Below are 21,633 nucleotides of genomic sequence, written 5' to 3'. Positions count from 1 at the left end.
GTTACAAGCTGTTTTCTCAGAATTTAATGGAGATATCGAAGTGATCTTCTTTTTAATTAAATGGTTAAGGAGGGCTAATATTTTAGTATGTATTAAATTTTGCTGGGGTAATTTTAAGGGGGAGAAAAGTATTATTGTTTTTTCCTCAATAGTATTTATTTGAACTTTGTTTTTATTGTGCATAGTTCCAGTGAATTAATCATTAATTCTTTACGTCAGTTCGTTCCGCGTGTTCGTTCTTGTTTCGTGAACTTTCTCCTTTAAAATTCTCCACACGTAAAGGTCAAGTAGCGTAAGCTGCCGCATTATTGTTTATAACTTTAACCCAGACCCTTAAAATATATTGGCAGAGTTTGGCACTTTAAGTGATTGATTAATAGATTGCAGATCTTTATGCAAAATAAAAATGTTTTTAATAAAATAAAAATTGATTTCATCCCTTAATGATTTTTTACTTGAAAAACAAGATCGTTCTCAATTTTTTTAAATCTTGTACTGTTTTATAATTCGCCCAACCAATCTCTTCATAAATGCATAAAGAAAAATCTGCTGTCTATTGATTAAAGTCTCCTTCTGTTAGTATTTATCTAAAAACGGTCGCTCACTGGTACACTCACCCCACAGAAAAGTGCGGGACCCTTCTTTTTCAGCGGCCAGTAGATTCGCGTGCATTATAAAGTCATCAAATTCGCCGCTGATTGCGTATCATACTTGAAACTTTGATGCCAGCCGGTGTTTAAAGGTATCGTTTCGGAACTTGTTTAATGGCTTCGAGTCATGAGGTATCAAAGTCGTGAAGATCGAGCAGAGAGAGAGAGAGAAGGACGCGAAAAGGAGGATTTATTCCACGGGAGGGGGTTGAAAAAGTTTCGCCCGTGTGCAGTCCGGTCTAAATCATAATTCGAAGCCACATCACGCAGACCGGGTGTCATTAAGGTGTCGTAAAGATTTTCCCGGAGGATTGTTTTTCAACCGACTACCGCGACCGGCCGATCTGATATATTTTACGACCACTCGCGATTCCCAGAACTGATTAACTTGCAATTGCAGACGACGGTATACGTCTTCTAATAACGTGACCTAAAAAAGGTAAGGCAAAAACGGGAGGGAGAGATGTGTAATCTCTTTCGAAGGATCGCGAAGTACAACACGTGCTCCGCACTTCGTACTTCGCACACTTTGTCAGGCCGATCAATGGCGATTTTCGACTTCCACTTCGTGGTCAATTGAACGAGAAGTCCATGTAGATTCCGCCGATAACCGGTGAACTTCTCCGGAACTCCATGGAGCTTTTTCAACGAATGACAGTCTCGTATTTATTACGAACGGAATTTTGGTGGCGTTGCTTGCTTTGATGTATGCCGAAAGTTTAGGGTCATTCGCCGATTCCCGAGAAATTTATATTGCGTGACTAACTCTCCCCTGACTCTAATGTTTTTAGAGAGATTTAATGAAACTCTTGGTTTCCCTTTATGATGTAAGACAATTGTTTGTAGCTGCGTACTAATCGCAAGTTCTGTTGGCTTATTGTTATGGTTTTTATTACAGATGCCAGCAGTTCGTACAAAGGGGGGTGGAGCCACGCCACGTCGCCGGCTCCTGGGCAGGGTAAGTTTCGTCATCTTTTGTTTACACTATTGAAATTTATGTTGTAACTAAAAAATGTTTCATCACTATTTTACAGTTATCAGATGAGAATTTTTATTTAATTGGCATTACAGTGTTCCCGCGATTGATGTGACTTTCGGGTTTGCGGATGATGTGACTTTTTTATCCCCACTACTAGGGGGTTCCCCTTGGGCGGTCGATCGCGCTACAAAGAAATTAAGGTATCAGGGTGTTTAAATTAGGGTTTTATGATACTCGATGTATCAGGTATATTCTCGGGTATGGAATAGCATTAGTACAATACAACAATTTCCCGCTTAGCACCGTTGTTTACCCAGGATCGTCGTTTTCACTTGGAAAAGTTATCCAAGAAATCTATGTTCGGCACGCGTAAAAAAACGTAGTACCATTTCGTTTCCTGAGACTCTACATATACCCCCGAGGTTCTCACGACAATCGTGGGAATACTGTACTTCATTGCTGTAATGTATGTAGTAGGCATACTTAACGTTAGTTATCGGTAATTTGTTAAGCATAGAGTTGGAACCGGTATTATTTTATTGTCGATATTATGTTAGCTAAGATTAGTGATCACTGGATTGCGAATTTTATGCATTTATGACAAAGATGAGTGGATTCAATTTAAAAGTATAGAACGATAAAAATGATTTAAAAACATCGATGTAATATCTGAACTTGCCAAAATTATTCAAACAAGAATGGAATGTATATCTAACGCCTGTCTCTTGCAATCGACGAAGAAAATCTTCATTTTGCATAGAAATCCGCAGTCAACTGATCACCAATCTTCACACACATCTTACAGAAAGAAGTTGATTTTCCTATCTTCCTGCCTCTCATCCCAACCACCTCTCGCTCCCACCACCCTGAAAACAACCCCAATCGATCCGGGTACACCTTATCGCGCATCAGCTTCCTAACTGGAAACAACAAACCGGTCGTCGAGTTTTCTTTCGGCGTCGTTCCCGATTCGCCACATGTAACCAGAAGGGCTAAAGGGTGGCGGCGTGGGCGTCGTTGGGTGCAAGTTCACGCGTCGCGTCTCCGGGGCTCGCTCGAATGGGACCCGGCCTCTTTGTGTGTATCCTCGACTGTGCCGAGTCTGTGTGTGCATGCCCCCCGCACCCATACGTCCCCGCTGGGGGTGGACTGTCTATATACGTATCTATGTATGTGTGTGTGGGTGGGCGTCCCGGCGCTTTGTGGCGCGTTGAACCGCGGCCCCTTTGTCGTCGGCAGAGCAAGCCCCGGGGGCTGTGTAGAGACGCTTGGCCGCGCGCGGCAACGCGGAACAGCCGCGGCCCCACCCTGCGGAATGGATGCGGAGAGGACGCGCGGAAATCCCGCACAATCATCTCGCGGAGATCAGAGAGGCCCGGCCGCCCGCGGGCAGGTTGTTATAAACGGCTTCTAGCCTCGATCCGTCGCCCTGGACAGGTTACACCCCCGCGTCGCCATGGATCACCTAGCAAAGGGCGAATTAACGCTCCGATTTGTCGCCCTGGGACCGATCACGATCGTTTGAAGCTCCCATGCGTCGCGACATATCCCCTCCCCCCATATCTCACTATCGATCGATTAATTGGCTCGGTATGAGAAGCGATTGCGTGGCGATTACCTCGGCCCAGCCGAAATACCATAAGTCGCCTGTTTTCACTCGGACTGCTGTTTGACCTCGCACCCTTTTGTCGACACTCCCATTTCGTTGGTTATGCTGCGTTGCAAGCTTTGTTTTTGTATGTTCGGATGGAGGTGGGTTTTGGATTTTTGTGTGTGGGGACTTCTATATATTTTTGTATACAGATGATACAGCCAAAAAGGGGATGATTCTAGGGAAAGAAGTACGTTAAAATGATAGAATAAAATGTGTTTGAACACTATCAATTATATGGCTTTCCAACTGCAGAATAGTATCACTTTTTGCAAATTTTGCATGAATTCAAATATCTAATTGATTATTCAACTATTAGTAAATAAGTAATATAAGAAAATTATCATTGATTTCTCGAAAGCGAATATTGGGTTGCTTCTGTTTTCTTTTGATACGAATATTTATTAAGCACCACTATTACATCGGATGCCATCCCCATAGAGAAGGTTAACACGTACTGACACAATCATTTCGCAGAGATCACAGCCCCGCCCCGGGGGTTGCTTGATGTAAACGGCTTGCGGTTTCGATGGCTCGTTAGATTACAATCGCCACGGATCGACTGTCAAAGAGGGAACTGCTGGTACAGTTCACGCATACGTGTCGAGTGTTTTCGGATGAAATTTCCGGCACGGGAATATTACACAATTTTTTACAAGAATAAACATTGTTGTAATTTACGCAAGATCACGTTCACCATTACAGTTCGTTCAAGTCTTCTCTACAATCGTTCGATGTCTAAAATATGTTGCAAAATATTTTTCTTAACTTAACGTCCACATCCTCGCCATTTTTTGAATAATAGATTTCCACGAAATACAAAATTTCAGAGTTCAAAATCTATTCTGATATAATAATATAAATCTTAATAGAACTTTACCCTTCCTGTATAATTGTTAACCAATAAGAAATACACCATTTATTGAATTGAATTGAATGAAATATTGAATTAAATCTGCGGCTCTAAAGATGCTCAAATCGTATAGAAAAACATGCTTTTCTAACTTTATTTAATAAAATTAACAACATACGTTTTCACGTCACATCATTGATGAAGGAAGCAAAATGAATCATGTTTAATTTTCATTGGCACAAGAGAAAAATGTTCGCCCCAGAACTTCATCGAGAAATTCTTCAATCGAATAGAGGATGAAAAAGGTCGCCTCTCAAGTGTTATCCAAGGAAGATCATTACCCCGTTGTCTCGCAACCCCACTGTCAGCAAATTGGAACACAGTATTTGATCTCGACTAAGCCGCGTCGCCTCTGACTTATTGTTAGTTTACAGTTTGTGGGATGACATAAAAGGGAGCCGGTCGTCGTCGCGAAGTTCATGAAATTACAGGGAAGGGGTCGACGCGTGTTGTCCCCCGGGGCACTTTGCGGCTCTCCCGCGCCGTGAAATTGAAATTACAAACTGCTCCAACCCTGTCCGGACCACCGAATTAATTCTCTGGTACCTGTGACTAGTGACGGACTAATAATTGCCTTGAACATCATCCGAAATCCGAGTCGTCGGAGCTCGGAACACGATTAAATCACACAGCGCCCCAAAACTCACGGTACAACAAAACACAATCTTCGAGAGTATCCTAGTATCGAGAGTATCCTAGGATTGTATGCATTTATGACGACAATGAGTATTTAGAAGAATTTCGGAATACCATTATATTATTTTATTATTATTATTAATTTTTATTTTTTATAAAAATGAAAATATCTCCTAAACTAACGCTTTTTCGCGTTAACGAGCTGCATCAAATGGTGCATTAAAAAATATATAACTGTATTTCACAACATTAAGTTGACCTTCATATGTTCTCTACGAGTACAATTAAAAGAACGTTACTTACACCAAATAATTCTCCCCCTAAAATCATGTGACTCTGTATGTGCAAATACCATGTTTAGAAAATATTGGTTTTCATTATCGGTTTATCTTCAAGAGCGGCGAATTTCATTCGAAATTGGCCGAGTATGGCGAACACGGTTTCACGGTCCGCCATTTTGCGTTGTTCCGTTCGGACAGTCGGATTCTTCGGAACAAGACCGAATTCACGGTATCGAGCAAATGAACGAGGCGAGACCAATCCCTCTCTCGATATGCCAGCGTTACTGTCACCCGTGGACAATGACAAACCGATGTTCGGCTCGGCTATGAATTAACGCGTTCGGGATGTATCTGGCGCTCGGTAATTTGAGCACGGCCATTAATGTTGTTCGCGTGTTCGCCGACCGAAACCCGCCGCAAGTTTCGGGGCGGATCGTGCCGGTGTACTCCAACCATCCCTGAACTACGATCTCGAGTGCTTTGTTCTCGTCTCTGTTCACGCGATCCCCTAAAAACTTCCGCGAAACGAGTAATGTAAAAAACATTTTTCCACTTCCATCCCGTCGCACTTTTCTTTTCAGCACACCCCGGCACCACAGCGAGACCGATACTGCATCGTTGTCCGACATTTTTCTCTTATCATGCCCTTGCACTCGAAACTTGCTGTACCGAGGTCATCGATTTTGACGAAAGGTGGAGCACTGTGTTGGACAAAGCGATTACACGTTCGTAATGACGAGTGTAATTGTTGATTCGAGTAGCTTCTGTATAATTGCCAACTATTGTTCGCTCCGAGATTATTAGTGCAATCGTAACTTCTGTTCGGTGACGGTTCATGATTACAATTGTTGGGTCATTGTCGTCGGGAGACTGCAGATCTTTGGGTGAATTTCTATTTTCGTGAGCTATTTTCTGTAAAACGGGATAAATGGGAAATTTAATATGTCTCCTGAAAGATTCCATCAGTTTCCATTGCAATTGTCGCGATTATGGAGATGCTCTTTATTCTTTATCACGAGTATGCTCATACCATAAATGCATCATGATGTACAATCTAACATTAATCATTGTCACTTTATGTGAGATGAACAGACAAAACATTTTTTAAGGGACCGAATCGAAAATCCGCTGTTTACTAAGAATCTTTAAAGATGTCGATAAAGCAGTTTCAAAGTGGATTATAGATTGAGTTTAAGATAGCAGGGATTGATTAAAAGATGGTCTTGACGATAATAAATCAAGAAATTAGGGCTGGAGTGGTTTCAGCAACCGTCTCAAGACAATTTAAGCGTAAGAAGGGTACAAGGTAACTTACAACTCGGAAGACTGATAGATCCCGATTCCAAATAAGAATTGAGACTATGTTATCCCCTAATGGGCCAATTCGATCAATCATCGAGGCAATCGCTATCTTCATTGTTCGTTCACAGATATGTTTCATCCCCTAAAGATTTCAGACGTCGCGTCGGCGGACCCATAAATTCTCGCAAGCCCATTTTCCAGCGTTCTCCACTTTCCCGAATAAATTTTCAGCGGAATAACGGCTTGGCTAGAAAGGGGGTAGTTCCAGGACTCCGTGGTCTATCGACCCCCAGTTTTCAACGAGTCTGCCCAGTGGCCAGGAAAAGCGACTCTAAGACAACTGGTAGAACAATAAAAGTACTCCTCCTCCCTCTTTTCACGTCCGGTCGCGGGTCCGCCTCGCGTGACTTCCTGACCCGAGTCGACCGACCCTCTCGACCTCTCTCTTTCTCTCTCTCTCATTCTATCCCTCGCTCGTGTGTCTGAGGGCGACCCTAACTTCCCTATGATAATTACGTGCTCCGGCACGGCGCGTGCCTTGGCAGTTTGCTCACGCGTCCCGATCACGTATATGCCGTGACTATCATACACCTCGACACCGTAGGTAACGACCAGGCGCCCACCCCCACCCACCTTGCACCCCTGCTTGCCACCCCCGTTCACGATTTCCAGGGTAAAATGCCCGTTTGAACGAAAAATGCATACAATCGCCGGGCCCCGGTTACCGTGATTCACCCGTGAATAGGAATCAAGAACGATTCCTGGAGTCGGCTGCGCGCAAACAGCCCCTCTTAACCCTTTGCATCGCGATTAGGAACTTTGTTTTCAAAGTGGCATTTCGAATATTCGCTCAACACGATGATTTTCCTTCGATTAACTCTTCTATTTAGATCTTTGCAAAACACATGAATTATGTACATAATAGAAAATCAATTATATAATTGCTTTGACACGCTCAAGCTCTCTGAGAAAAATATTTTTAAAATGTCTAAAAATCTTCGCCTGCAAAGAGTCAAGTCGTGCTCGCAATTAAGGTTTCAAACAGAATATACTGTATAGCAAATATTACTAACAGACTCCGGATCTTTAGGCAAAATAAAAAGTTTGTGCATCAATTGTAAGACGCAGAAGCTATAGATAGAAATTTATATGTTTCACGAATAATTTGAATATAGACTGAAGTTAATGGTAGTATAACGACACTGTCAAATGATTTTAATCTTTTTACTGTTTTATATTTTACCTATCTATTTTTACCATAAACGCATAAAATCCGCAGGCTATTAATTTCTTAGATATACCGAAATAACATTTTATTCTTCTGTTATAAAAAAATTGAAGCATTAAAGTAAATGTAAACGTATAATAAATTTTCTATTTCTTCCAAGAAATTAATAAAAACAAGGTCTACTCACAAAAGTACATACGCGAATGAACAAAATAGCCTCAATATATAGTGTTAGGAATTTTTGAGCACTCACCGCGTCGAATTGCCCGTGACAGCCAATGAAACGGTGCAACGTGGCAGGAGAGCAGCTGATAGGCGTTCCTGATCGGTCACGTGATTCCTCGGGCACGCGCACCGCGGTTGCAGCCGCAATCGGTCTACGGAAAACAGAAAAACGTAGTGATAGCGGCATAATGAGGAGGGCGAAACACGATAGTGAGACTGTTGTATTTCGTACTATATTAAATAACTTCCGACGAGTGAAGCGTTGAGACAGACAAATGAAAACGGCCCGTGCGGCAAGGTGAGCGGTGATTTACGCGAAACTCGGGGATCTTGAAGCTTAAAGGAAGGAGTTTCGTGTCGGTACTTAATTGAACCGAGCCCGATAAGCATTGCCACGGCCGCCGGCCGTATCGAAGCGTTTTCGCGATTCCGTGCCGGAGGAAATCCTCCGCGCGTTAAGATTCCAGCCGCGACAAGAATCCTTTTTTCCTCCTGTACCGTTGGTCCCGTGTGTGTGTCGCATTCACGCTATACGATAATTAGGAAACGATTAATTTTCCTCCGCGTAACACGTCGTTACAAACGGGATTTGCTACAGCTGTTTCTTATCTGACGAACAAAGGCATATTGCCTCGAGCACGAACCACGTGAGCCCGCGAAACCCACCGCCGCGCCGTCGTTGTTGCGAACAGGAACGGTTCGCGAACGGCGTTACTGTGCCCCGTGGAAATTAATTGCAATTCGCTACGTGCATTTTTTATGCATTCCCGGATCGAGTCGGAAATTATTTTTTATTCGGCGCGCCGCGCCGTTATCCTCATGCGAGACGAACAGGCGAAAGTGTAATTTGAATTCATGGGTTTCAGTGGATAAGGAACTTGTGCTTTCGACGTGGCTGCGGCACGGTTCACGTTCGGATTACGTTTCTTTCGACCCGTAACATTGTCCGCCTTTATTCCATGCTTAATTCGCAATTCTCCTTGATAATCTTTTTCTTTTTCAATGAATTGTGAAATTCATATAATTAATAAACGCAACATATTGTCATTAGACTATGGATCTTTATGCAAAATAAAAATTTTCTGTTGCAAGGTCGTGGAACCAAATAAAAATTTGTTTCTTACAAGTATTCTCTAAAGTTCTCTTTAAATGCAGATTTATATCTGCGTTTTGTGGAAGTTTACATGTTATTATTATATACTGACATATAATAATTATATTTTGTATGTGTATATTTATATATCAAGTGTGCTGTGAAAGTCTACAATCTTGATTAATAATAGAAATACAGTGCAAGCCAAAATTCACTTTCTGGTTTTCCTCAACTATAAATGTTGTGAAAAAAAAACAGAAATATGTAGAATCTTTAAAATATAACATCTAAGGTTTGGAATAATTAGCACAATCCATTTTATATCATCATTTGCAATTGCTTCATTTGAAACTACATGTACTATTTAGATTGTTTATTGTATCCCTTGTGTCCCAACGCTTTGTTCGAGGCACACCATCTACTAGAAACGAACACTGTGGAAGTCAATGTTTTTACCTTGAAGGATTTACAACCCTTTATTTCATCTTTGGAACAAGAAGTATAAATCCTCAACGGCTGTTTCGAGGAGACCTCGCAAAAACAGGGGTCATAGTTGTCAATATCTTTATCTTGGGAAGTTTATGTTCCATTTTTTCATCTTCTCGACAAGTTGACTGTGTCTCTGAAGTTCGTCCTACTTCAAAGATATCCGCACAGATACAAGTAACACGGGAGGCAATACTTTTATCTTTGAAACTTCCTACAACTTCTTTTCACCTTCTCGGAAAGTAAAAGGAACCTCTTATGACTTCGCAAGCTATCTACCGAATGATTTTCATTTTGTGTATAAAACTATACGACGCATTAAGTGAAGCTAATAATACAACTTTAATACAGAGTTATTAAGTCTACAGAAGGAGAGAAAAGGGGACAATGATTATAATTATAGACTATCGTGTGAAGAAACATTGACGAACATTGTTATTAAATCTAGCCTTGAGCTCGTGCATAGTTGCTAATTATAGTAACATACAATTCAGTGTTTGTTTGTTCATACGTCATAGCAAAATAAAATAATAAAATAAAAAACTATAATAGCTATTATTATTATTACACGTAAGCGAATATATTCGACTTGGGCATAGTGTTTCACATTATTTAATCTTATGCGAATATATACGTCCAAATACAAATTTTCATTATTGTGATTGCAACAAATAGAAATAAAAATCTGTAATCTTCTTAGATTGGATATAATGTATTGGCATGCTGTAATCCTCTTCATCTTCTCACTATTTTGTGTTTCATCTACCCAAGTTTGTGATAAATAGACTGCGGATTTTTATGTAAATTCCCATTTTTATGTCCAAGTTTATTGATTAAAATAACGGAATTATTTCTTTTGTTGACTAAAAGATTCTTCCTGGTAAAAATTAATTAAAAGCATTATCAACTTTTATTCACGTACACTATTGTACACGTTTTCTTATGTTTTAGAAATTTGCATATGCAATAAATGCATAAAGATGCGCAGTCCAGTGATAAATGCATAAAATCCGCAGTTTAGTGATGACTAGACTGTGGATTTTATGCATTTATGACAAAAATAGAAACGTACAATTTAAAGCAGTGGGCATATTAAAAAGATTTAAGGACATCGGTGATGACGATTACATCCTTCATAGCCACTTAAGAAGTTAACGCTTTCCAATCGGAACTATTTTAACTCGAATACTAATTGCTTCATATGATCTTTTTCATTTTCTGGATATGAAATTGATATAGTACCTCATACAATACTTAAATGTTTAGTAATTGGTTAGATACCAACATATTTAAGAATATAAACAATATTTTGATTATGGTACAGCAATTTTTAGTGATGCCGCAGAGTCACTACTCGAGCGCGAATGGTTAATAGAGAATGGTAATTTTTAGAAGCACGAATTCCGACGTCCATCCAGTTACAAAGAGAATAAGTAAACTCGCGAAAGAAAATGTAAATTTCCGTAGAAACGAATTCGGTCAAGTCGCGAGGAAAAGAGAAGGCTCGGTTAATATCCGAGAGCAAAGAAAATAAGCCCGGTCGACAAGTTTATCAAACGTCGGACCCCGGTCAGATTAAGTAGCATGCCGCTCGTGTACCATTGATAGACGTTCAACGACGCACGGTTAAAGTGGAAACGCAATCCGTGCACACCCCAACAAGGAATCAGAGATGAATACGGGCCGATATGCCGTGGGAGGGTGGAAACCCAGCCAGCGATGCGTGAACGTGTCACGCATAGCCACGTGGCCCTGTATGTACTACCGAAAGACATAATACGAGCTGCGACAAGCGACTTCGGAACGTGTCCCGGCCCGACCCCTTCTTTTTCCAATATGCTACGGACGTTTCCTTTCTCCGTGGGTACCATTCTATTCGAGCCTTGTATCGGTCAGAAGAATAATATTGCGGGGAAGATACACGGCCACCCGACAGCCACGTATCCAGCTACTTTTGCCGAGTCAACCCTTCGACCAAAAGAATCCGCCACTGATCCGACGGACGTCCTTGCTAAACAATGTTTCCGGCTTTTAAAACTGCGATTCTCCCTCTGTCATATTTACTGACGATAAACGATTTAATTTGGATGGTCCAAACGACGTAGGCTATTGCTATCATAATTTGAATGAAGAACAGCAACTTTTAAGCCGTCGCCAAATGGGAGGCGGCTGTGTGATAATTTGGGCCGATATTGGATATTGGGGTAAGACAGAAATCAAATTTATAAAAGGACGAATGAATAGTGAACGGTATATTGAAATGATAAATGAACAACTAAACACTTATGCTGTAAGAATTGCTGCAAATAAACACAATTTTACAACAACAGGATAATGTCGCAGTCCACGCGGCTAAAGCGGTCCAGAAATACTTTTCTTCAAAATTATTCGTGTTTTGGAGTGACCAGCAAGATCTCCAACCTCAACATTATTGAAAATTGTTGGGGACATCTTGCCAGAGCTGTGTACTAAAATGGCAGACAATTCCAAAATATTAACGATGTAAAGTAGAGCATTTTGGACGAATGGGAGAATATTATATTCTATATTATATTTCAAGTTTCTCGTTAAGTGTGCTATCATTTTGTACCTTTATATTTCGTGAATAAGTCTACTTCATCCGGTCTAAATTGTTAAGCAATTATAACGGGCTCAACGATTAACGTTGATTTCAAAGAAGTAGCTTCAAAAACATGTTAAAGAAAATTAGAATTTAGTACTTATTTATTTTTGAACGAAGGGTACCAGGATTAGTAGATCTAAATCGGTCAGTGTAATGAAACCATCACCACAGGAAATCGAATTTGACTTTTCGTCGGACTCGGAGAAATTGAAAAATGCGAGTTGCGATAAAATCTGTGAAAAGAGGGAATTACTGTGAGGAAGATTCGGCGCGTCCCCGTTTCTAAGCTAGCTCAATAATTCAGGAGAATTAATCGTTACCCGTTCGGAGACACAATGCTCGCGTCGGCGTCCGGACAATGGCGCAGCTCAAGGAAATCGTTGCATCGGGAGAATCGAAGGAGGCCATAATTCAATCGACGGCATTGTTTACTGGGCGAGGAGAGAGGAATCGGCGCGCACCCCATTTTTATTGTCGTGAATACGCGCGGCGAGAGAACGCGCCGGTCACGCGTCGTTTCCCGCTGACTTGTTGCCCACGATCCGTGTCCCCCGGGATTTTCGTGGCCGTCGACCACGATCCCGAAGGAACGGGGACCGTTGCCAGGATCCCCGTCGCCGGATCCGCTCGGTTCTCCGTGGTTTCCTGCCCGCGGCTCCGAAAAACTCGCGGGAGAGCAGCTCCGTGACATTGTTGCTGCCGCGCAGAATGCCGCTTCTCTTTACGATCCTATTATGCGGAGGGAAAAAGGAACCGGTCGATCAGACGGGGAAACCGGATGTCGGGTTCGGATCGTTCAATCGGTCCAGTTAACCGATGAATAACAAATGGCTTTTGTCGGGGCACTATGATAAACGCGCGGCTCTGTGCGAGTTGCGAGAAACGGAAGCGGAATGGGGTTAGTGTTTATTTATCGCATCATCGCTGCTTAGAAAACGAGATTTTCTGAGATACCGAGAGTGATCAAATTATTAGAATAGATGGAAATTGTGTTATAATAGTGTAAAATATTATAGTATATTTCCAAATGCACTACTCTTTATAGTAACGATTAAAGTAAAGTATACTGTTGTGTATATATTTTTGATAATTGATTATTATTTCGTTTCTATCTTGGCACAATTGTAGCTCAGAGCAGCACCAATATTTAAATTGCATGAATTGTAACAGTAAAGAAGGTGTTAACTTTCATATTCAATGGAAAAGTGTATCATTATACAGGGTGTCTCAGCTGAAGCAGGCTACCTAAATATCTCCTTTATTTTTAATGGCACAAAAAGAATGTTTATGGCACAATTTAAATGGTGTTGAAGGAGGAATATCATAGAAGAACAATTTCTTTTGTTCGGTTATTTTTTCATAGTTTTTTCAAGGTCATCGTTATTTTTTTATCGGGAAAACTTTTTTTTTGTTCCATCTTCTAGCGACTGAAAAAATACATTTGAATGTTCTTAAGTCATTAACAAGGTGGAAAAAATAGTTTTCCCGATAAAAAAATAACGATGACCTTGAAAAACTGTGAAAAAATAATCCTTCGATACCATTTAAATTATGTCATAGATATTTCTTTTGTGCCATTAAAAATAAAGGAGATATTTAGGTGGTCTCCTTCAGCTGAGACACCCAGTATAAAAGTCAACATTATAAATAGTAAATTGGGGACAATTTAACAAGGAATTCGATCAAGGTAACAGACCCCGTAAACACTATTTAATTTAATAGTTAACGTGAAAAACAATGAACGACTTGTAACCAAGAGAGGGTGCACCCGCATTTAATTAGTTTTGATACTAACAAACGACCATCTTCAACAGATTTAATTATTACTTCAATACAAAGTTAATTAAAAAATGTTCAAGAAGAAGAAAATAAAGGAAGGGACAAAATCAATACCTAGTCACTTAGAGTTTTAAAATTGCAAGAGTTGAATGTAGGGTATCTTATCCAATAAAAATGTTGTCTAGGGCTTACGAAAAATTTGCAAAAGTTGAGGAGCTGTCCCCTCCAATAAGTAGATGTTTAGGAACCACGAAAAAATTGTGCGTTATGACGCGACTCTGATTAGACCCCCCGAATAAAATTTTCATGTGGAGACATGGTATAAAGAATCTCGAACGATACAGTGCGCGCAGGGTGGGAATGAACAACGGCACGCAACTCGCTCTTTAAACCCGCGAGCCGCGTAATCGCCTCGCGCGTTACGCCGCGATCTTTTCCCGGTAAAACCGCAATTAATCATAATTAAGTGATCGCGGTTCCGTGTCGCGTGGCAGGATATCTTAGCGAAGTCTGCCAACTGACGTAAACACAATTAAAATACACACGTTCGCTGCGATCAACAAACGAACGAGGAAAATGACTAATTGGCGACGTCTTCGATGGGAATCTCTTAATAGCCAAAAGTCATAATAACTAAGAATATTCTCTTGCTCTAGAATAATATGTCTATTAAACGAAAAATCTAATTAAATTTATATCTAAACTGTATATACCAGTTTGTTTAATCTCCTGGCAGAGTTGACCAGGTTCGTCGCCGAACGAGAATAAATAAATTTACACATTATATAATATTATGTAATGAGTAAGACGAGTTTTCCAATGTGATTGAAAAATAAATAATTATGAGACGAGTTTAAAAGAAGATATCGAGCATACCGGCAGATGCTATAAAAATCCACGTAAAAGATGAAGAAAGTTTAAACATTTCTTGAGAACTGTTAAGAAAATTGCGTGAGGAGACTCGCAACGTAGTGTCCGTTTCACGAGACGTTGTTCGAGCCGTCGTTGCACTTAATTCAATCTGGAGGGCACACGGGCCAAAGCGATCTGGCCTAATCGTTTCTGAACGAGGTTAAAACAGCGGCACCCGCCGATCTTATTTACGCCCGGCAATAAGTCAATTCATCACTCCGCGATTCGGCCTTAAGTGGTATCACTGACTCATACACACGGCCGTCTAGACAGGCCGAGCCTGTTTCGGGCATAAATCACGGCGAGGCGGCGTGCGGCTCGGTGCGTAATAATGAGCCGGAGCGAGGCGAGGCGGTAGCACGCGACCCTTTAACTGTGGACGAGGTGAAACGAGTGCCTCCCAAGGTAGAAGGGATTAGCGTGCTTGCTACTACGTGTGTATACCCGGTACTTGATACCCGAGTACCCGAAGTACTCGCCGGAATTCTTTGCCGTCGTGCGACAAAGCCCAGCCCCGCGACCTTAACAGCCCGCGAGAGAAGCTTCTTTGATTTCCATCTTTGTACACGCGCGCGAACAGAATTTCTTTCCCCCCGCCTTTGACACCGGCCGAATAGCGAGCGAAACTTTCCCGCCGAGAGACGTAAGGCGAACTTTTAGAGTTTACGTGTCGACGACGGATTGTATAGTTTGGTTGCGCTTGGTGGCTCGATGCGTTTTAGCGATGCAGTTCTGCTAGGGTGTGAGGTCCGAAGTGGATGTTTCACGGTATGGAATGGGAGGATTGTTACTTCTTTGAAGTAAGATGGAAGATGGTGGTGTTATCGATTCCTCTGGTTCCTAGCTTAACGGGCTGAGTTGTTTTAAACCTTTGAGGAATGCCGACGTATTGGCGAAGTCAAGACAATGCATCTAATTCCTGAAGTTGCAAATACATTTAGGTATGTACGTGACAAAAGATCAGTTACATATTGTTCATTATTCCCATTATGTACAAGTTCGATACGTAATGTATCTCTGAGGAAAATCAATAATTTTGTGAATGACAAACAAGTTTTAATGACTGCAGCTTGTGTAGCCAACCGGGTACCCATTTATGTACTGCATTTCTTTCAACAACTTGTTAATGTTCCTCTAAAAATATTACAGAATTTCTTTGAATGTCCATTCTTTGTTCGCTAATATATGTTTATTTATATTTATAGTCTTAATGTATAAAGTTATATTTATAGTCTTAAAATGAGAATTTGTGCAAATATGTTAAAGACAAAAGGTTTTAAATAATTTATACATTTTGTTTGGCCACATAAGGGTTAAACTCGATCTCCTCAAAAACGCAGCGTCAATTGAAAAAATGCTATTTTTTATTCCTTTATATCCGGTTGTACCACGATTTTCGGCGCACCCAGTATTCCAGTTATCAGTAAGCTTAATTTACATTCTGCCAGCAGTTCGATGAACCGCTTATAATACTCTCCTAAATTTCAATGTCTATGGTGGATAAGGGTTAACCTTGACCTAATTCGAGTCTCCAAACGAGTATAATTCCGCGATCCAACCCCGAACTCGATCCGATTCGAGATTCCCGCTTCCCATTTTTCGTGCCACAAATCGCGGCGATCAGAATGTTCGCGCGACAGACAAGCAGCCGCCGCGAAATCCAGCATTACCGATCCTTAGAGCCCGTATTTCCGTGGCGCACAATAAAACCGGAAATTCCGCTAGAGCATCGGGGTGCTCCGGCTCAAAATGCCCGGCACGGAAGCAAAGTCGAAACGGAGCGGTAACGATAATTGCTCCGAGTACCGCGTATCGTGTCTGGCCGAAACGAAATACACCGCGAGCCGGCCAGCCGTGCATTTGGAAGTTACCCAAAGTTTCTCGAAGTCGTGGAACGACGACGCGCGTCTCTCCAGCATTCTCTTCTTCGACCCCCTCGGCGAAAACCCCTCTCGTCGTCGGTTCTCTCTCGGAGAAACGGTATTGTGCTCGGGCTGGAACGGCCAAAGAGTGCAGCAGCTTGGAATGGCGGGTCCTTTGATCCTCCCCCGAGGAAACTGCGCGCTGCCTAACGGGATTACCCCGCCCCGAGTAATTGCTCGTGAATGCGCAGATATACGCGCGACAATGGAAGCACGTCGATTCGAGGTGACGTGACGTCTGACGTATGCACGCGTGTCTCCACTACTGGCATGATCGCCGATGCACCGTTGACCTTCGAATCCTCGACGGTCGAAGGGCTCACCATGCAACCGGGAATTTGATCAGCTTTCGTTCAGGATCTTTGTGCAAAAACAAAATTGTTTGCATCATTCTCTAACCCCTTGCCGTATGACAGAACATTTCTTCTTCATAGAACAATATGTTATTTTGCACGGAACAAAGTATAGTAACTTCTATTAATATTCGGACACTCTTAGAAAAACAATAACATATTTAACTTTGGACAAAAAATTTCGAAACAATTAAATAGAGAACAAAGAAAATAGTAAAAGTCGTTTTTTACAAAATTTTTATGGGAGCCATTTTATTGTGTACCCCTTCTCCTGATGTTCTAAGCTCGTGCTTACTTTGCTTATTGGTTAATCCAGCAAGATCAGTATTTGTATGAACTTACCGTACGAATTTACAAGATAATTTAATATCATCGATTCGCACAGAAACGAAGAACAATGCTCGTCTTGGAAAACATCAGGACTCGTCGTCGTCGTCGTGTCAGAGTTTGTCTTCTAAACACGAAACGAACGAAAGACGTGGAGTCGCAGCCCCGCGGCTACGCTGATTGCGGACAAAGACCCCACGACCCGGACCCGAGGCGTTCTCTCGCCCTCGTCCGAGGCTGCCCTGCGTCCCAATCAGAGACGAAATCAAATTGTTTAACACAGCGGACACCAACTGCTATTTAGAGGTGGCATCTGCCTCGTACAATACGGGACAGAGATTCCTGGCGTGCCTGCGCAGCAACGGCAGCAAAAGCAGCACGGAATTTATTTATGCAATTGAACCAGCACGAGTCACCCAAAAATTACTTTCTTTTACACACTTTCTATCTTATGTACAATAGCATCTGAATTACACGAATCTCCTCCTCGAACGGAGAAAAATAATATACCTAGTGATCCTGAGTTAGGAATTTTGATCTTGGCAGATTTAGATGCAACTGCAATACCTTCGAATTGATTTTCTGAACGAAGAAGAATAATCTACGTCGTGCAAAGGACTAAGTGGGTCTCTGCCATTTTGATATTGGCAGATCTAGAAACAATAACAATACCTTTGGAAGGATTTTTTAAAGGGAGAAAAATAATTTACGTATTGCAAATGGCTAAGAGGATCTTTGCCAAGATCCTGAGTGAGGAATTTTGATCTTGGCAGATCTAGAAGCAATTACAATAGCGTCGGTTTCCGGGCGTGGACGGGTCGCAGCGATAGATCAAACCGATAGCGCGATATACCTTTGGTATCGCGACAGACGGGATTTCCCGTAACGAGAGTATATAACGAGGCGAAATTAAGGGGCATTGTGCCTTAAACAGATTGCACACTCGCGCGAACGTGACCGGTGGCCGCGTTCCCCGCACGTACACGCGAAGAGGAGTTAGGCTAGCCGGTCTAGCCCCTGATAAGGCGGAGGAGAGCGAAGCGAGACGACATAGACGGAACGAAGGGAGCCAGAGTCGAAGTGAGTGAGAGAGAGAGAGAGAGAGAGAGAAAACGTATACGGAGCACTCAGTCCCGTGTGTTTGCCTACACGGAAATCCTCTCTAACGGATTCTAACGCTCGACCGAGCTTGCGCTTTTTCATCTTCGATCGACCGACGATTTTCCCTTGTTACGATTCGACCCGGAACGTTTACGTCGGTGCGCGCCGCGTCACGTTTTTACCAATCTACGAGGGCATGATTGAACCCCGATTTCTCTGCGAACACTTGTTACTGTTACATTTATGATAGGTCATCTTGTAAATGCAGAAAATGTTCTCTCGTCTCTTGGGAAGGTGGCGGGAAGGAACTTTAGCATGACTAAACTGCGGATTTTTATCTAAAATAAAAATGTTCTGCTTGGAGTGCAAAACACTGGAATTATACATAGAAATATACAGCGGGTGTAATAAGTATTCGTACGCCCTTTAAAATACAATAACTTTTTTATAATTGTATTGTACCAAACGATCTGATTTTTTATAATCAATTAGAAGCATTGGTTTACGAAATGATACGCAAAAAAGATTTTCCAAAAATTATAATATACAAGGTTACATGCAAAAATAAAAAAGGCAATTTTTTAAACTTTTTTATGTGGGCCCTTAAAGAAATTTTAAAATATTTGCTTTGTAGATCTATAGTATAATAGTTACACACATGCTGAAAATTTCATCGAAATCGATTAACATACACACGAGCTACAAGCGGTTAAAAATGGTAAAAATCATAGTTTTATGTTTACGTTTTACGTACGAATATTTTTTACACCCACTGTATTTCCTCTATTAATAGCTTTAAGAAAGTTAATATCTTTTCAAATTCTAACGACAGGAACAATCAACCTCAACTTCTGTCACGTTATGAATTTTATATTAATTGTGGTACTTGATCGATAAAAATTTTCTTATCACACACATATTTATATATTTTTAAAGTTATACATATTATGCACGACTAAATTAAAAGTCGAAGATGAAATTAAGATATTTATTCATAGGTTTATACATTAACATGATAAGTTTTAAAAATTACGAAAACTAATGGAACAAAATGGAAAATATCTTAATTTTATCTTCAAATTTTTATTTAAAAACTCTACAAACTTTCGTTCCGACATTTCAACATGCTCCGGATTGATCTTTTAAACTAATAGAACATCTAGAATAGTTGTCAACATGACCGATGTAAAACCGATTTTTCACGAGTCACTGCCGTCTGGTCGTATTTGTTCGATCGTGCAAATTAATGGGTCGTGTGCAAACGAAGGGACAATTAAAACGAAGACGCTTTGACATGCGATTAAATTGTAATGGATAGTTTATATAGCCGCATTCGAATTGTGGAAACAAAGTTTTACGCAGAGGCTGATTGAATTCAATGACGGGTTTACGAGCGAGGTGATTTGGATTGGCTTTTGGAATTAGTTAGGGGACTGTGAACTGATGGTGTTTGATTATCGAAGCTTTGTATTAGACACCAATACCAATTTTATAACACTTCCACAATAAATGAAAATCTACATTTTAGAATATTTTTCTCTTTCTCTAAATGTGTGTATAAATTATACTTTGTGATGTCTTAGTTTTAGGACATCAATTTTAATAAACTCAATTATTTCAAAAATTTTTTTCACGACTTGTAGTAAACTAATTGCTCTAACTTCTCAAAAAATATCCAGGTTGCATTATCTGATATTAAAAAACTTATCGTCCTTTTAAAAGTGTCCGAAAATTACTGTGGTTCAGTGTATTATAGTAAAATTGTGTGTCGTATTTCGTCTTTCGAGTATGACTAGGGAATTCGTTAGACATTTACTTGATCTATTAAGGATTTTATTGTAAGAGAAAAAAGAACGTCATGTATTAAGCCATAACTATTCTGTTCCAGGATACGGAAGCAGCTTATCCAAATCAGCACTGGACACGCACACCCACCTCAGGCAGCCTGGTATGTAGTAGGTAGATATTCCTGAGAAGTTAAAGCTCTTCAATTCTTTTTGTCTATCGTCAGAAGAGAGTAAAACTGATCGGCAATTTAACAAAAAAATTGGCAGAGAACTTCCGTCTAAAATACTATCTGTATATCAATATTTTACACGGGCTGCCCTAGCAATAACATTAATAATTATAACACTACTACTTGCTATTTTTTAAAAAGGAATATAAAAAGAAAATCCTTTCAAACATTGTAAGTTAAAACTACATTTACACTACCTGTATATAAGACGAAAGTCATTTTTCCCGTGTACAAAAAAATATTATGAAATTTTTAATATTATGAAATATTATAAAAACTATTAAGAAATATTATGAAAACAACCTGATTTTTTATAATCAATTAGAAGCATTGGTTTACGAAATGATATGCAAAAAAGATTTTCCAAAAATTATTATTTACATGGTTACATGCATAAATAAAAAAGGCATTTTCTAAAACTTTTTTATTTGGGCCCTTAAAGAAAATTTAAAATATATTTTTTATTGATCTATAGTAGTTACACACATGCTGAAAATTTCATCGAAATCGATGAACATAGACACGAGCTACAAGCGGTTAAAAATGGTGAAAATCTTAGTTTTACACGACTTTTGATCAGTTTCTGCTTCAAATCCACAGAATATCGTACATTTTCCGATGCGTGTTGTTTTTTTCTGCGTCAACCGACTTCGATAAAATTTTCAGTATGTGTATAACTAACATAGATCCACAAAACGTTATAAAAGTTTTAAAAACTGCTTTTCTTATTTTTGCATGTAACCATGTAAATTATAATTTTTGGAAAATCTTCTTTTCATATCATTTCGTAAACCAATGTTTCCAATTGATTATAAAAAGTCAGGTCGTTTGGTACAATTATAAAAAAGTTATTCTTTTTTTGAAAGGCGTACGAATACTTTTTACCCTCACTGTATGTGCACAAAATCATTTGCAAGCAGAGTGAACTGCGACGCCAGAAAGAAAAAATAAAAGTATTTTATTTAAAGTGAAACGAAGTAGATAAATTCCAATTTAATCCTCGAACGATTGACAATAGTCGTCCATGTATGTATGTTAAAGAATAATGGTTTCCTAATACTCGACAATCGCTTCTAGCAAATAAGAGTCGGATATTCAGCGCACGCGCCGCTAACGCGTTAATTGTCGCGCTATTAGGAAGTTAATGAGGGGTAC

At 40.3% G+C, this 21,633-nt stretch overlaps 1 protein-coding gene across 12 annotated transcripts in view; it reads left to right on the top strand.

The window, feature by feature from the left end:
* Ets65a (DNA-binding protein D-ETS-3) overlaps window positions 1–21,633 on the top strand; it is a 94,873-nt gene that overhangs the window by 58,163 nt on the left and 15,077 nt on the right. For all 12 annotated transcript variants that reach the window (XM_076429646.1, XM_076429647.1, XM_076429645.1 and 9 more), the window contains 2 exons: window positions 1,549–1,608; window positions 20,350–20,409. In XM_076429646.1, coding sequence (XP_076285761.1) covers window positions 1,549–1,608; window positions 20,350–20,409 — 120 coding nt within the window. The remainder of the gene's footprint in view (window positions 1–1,548; window positions 1,609–20,349; window positions 20,410–21,633) is intronic.

The sequence above is a fragment of the Lasioglossum baleicum genome, chromosome 9 (assembly GCF_051020765.1).
Source record: "Lasioglossum baleicum chromosome 9, iyLasBale1, whole genome shotgun sequence".
Taxonomy (NCBI): domain Eukaryota; kingdom Metazoa; phylum Arthropoda; class Insecta; order Hymenoptera; family Halictidae; genus Lasioglossum; species Lasioglossum baleicum.
The sequence above is the reverse complement of the archived record's forward strand: the minus strand, read 5'-3'. Positions and strand labels throughout refer to the sequence as shown.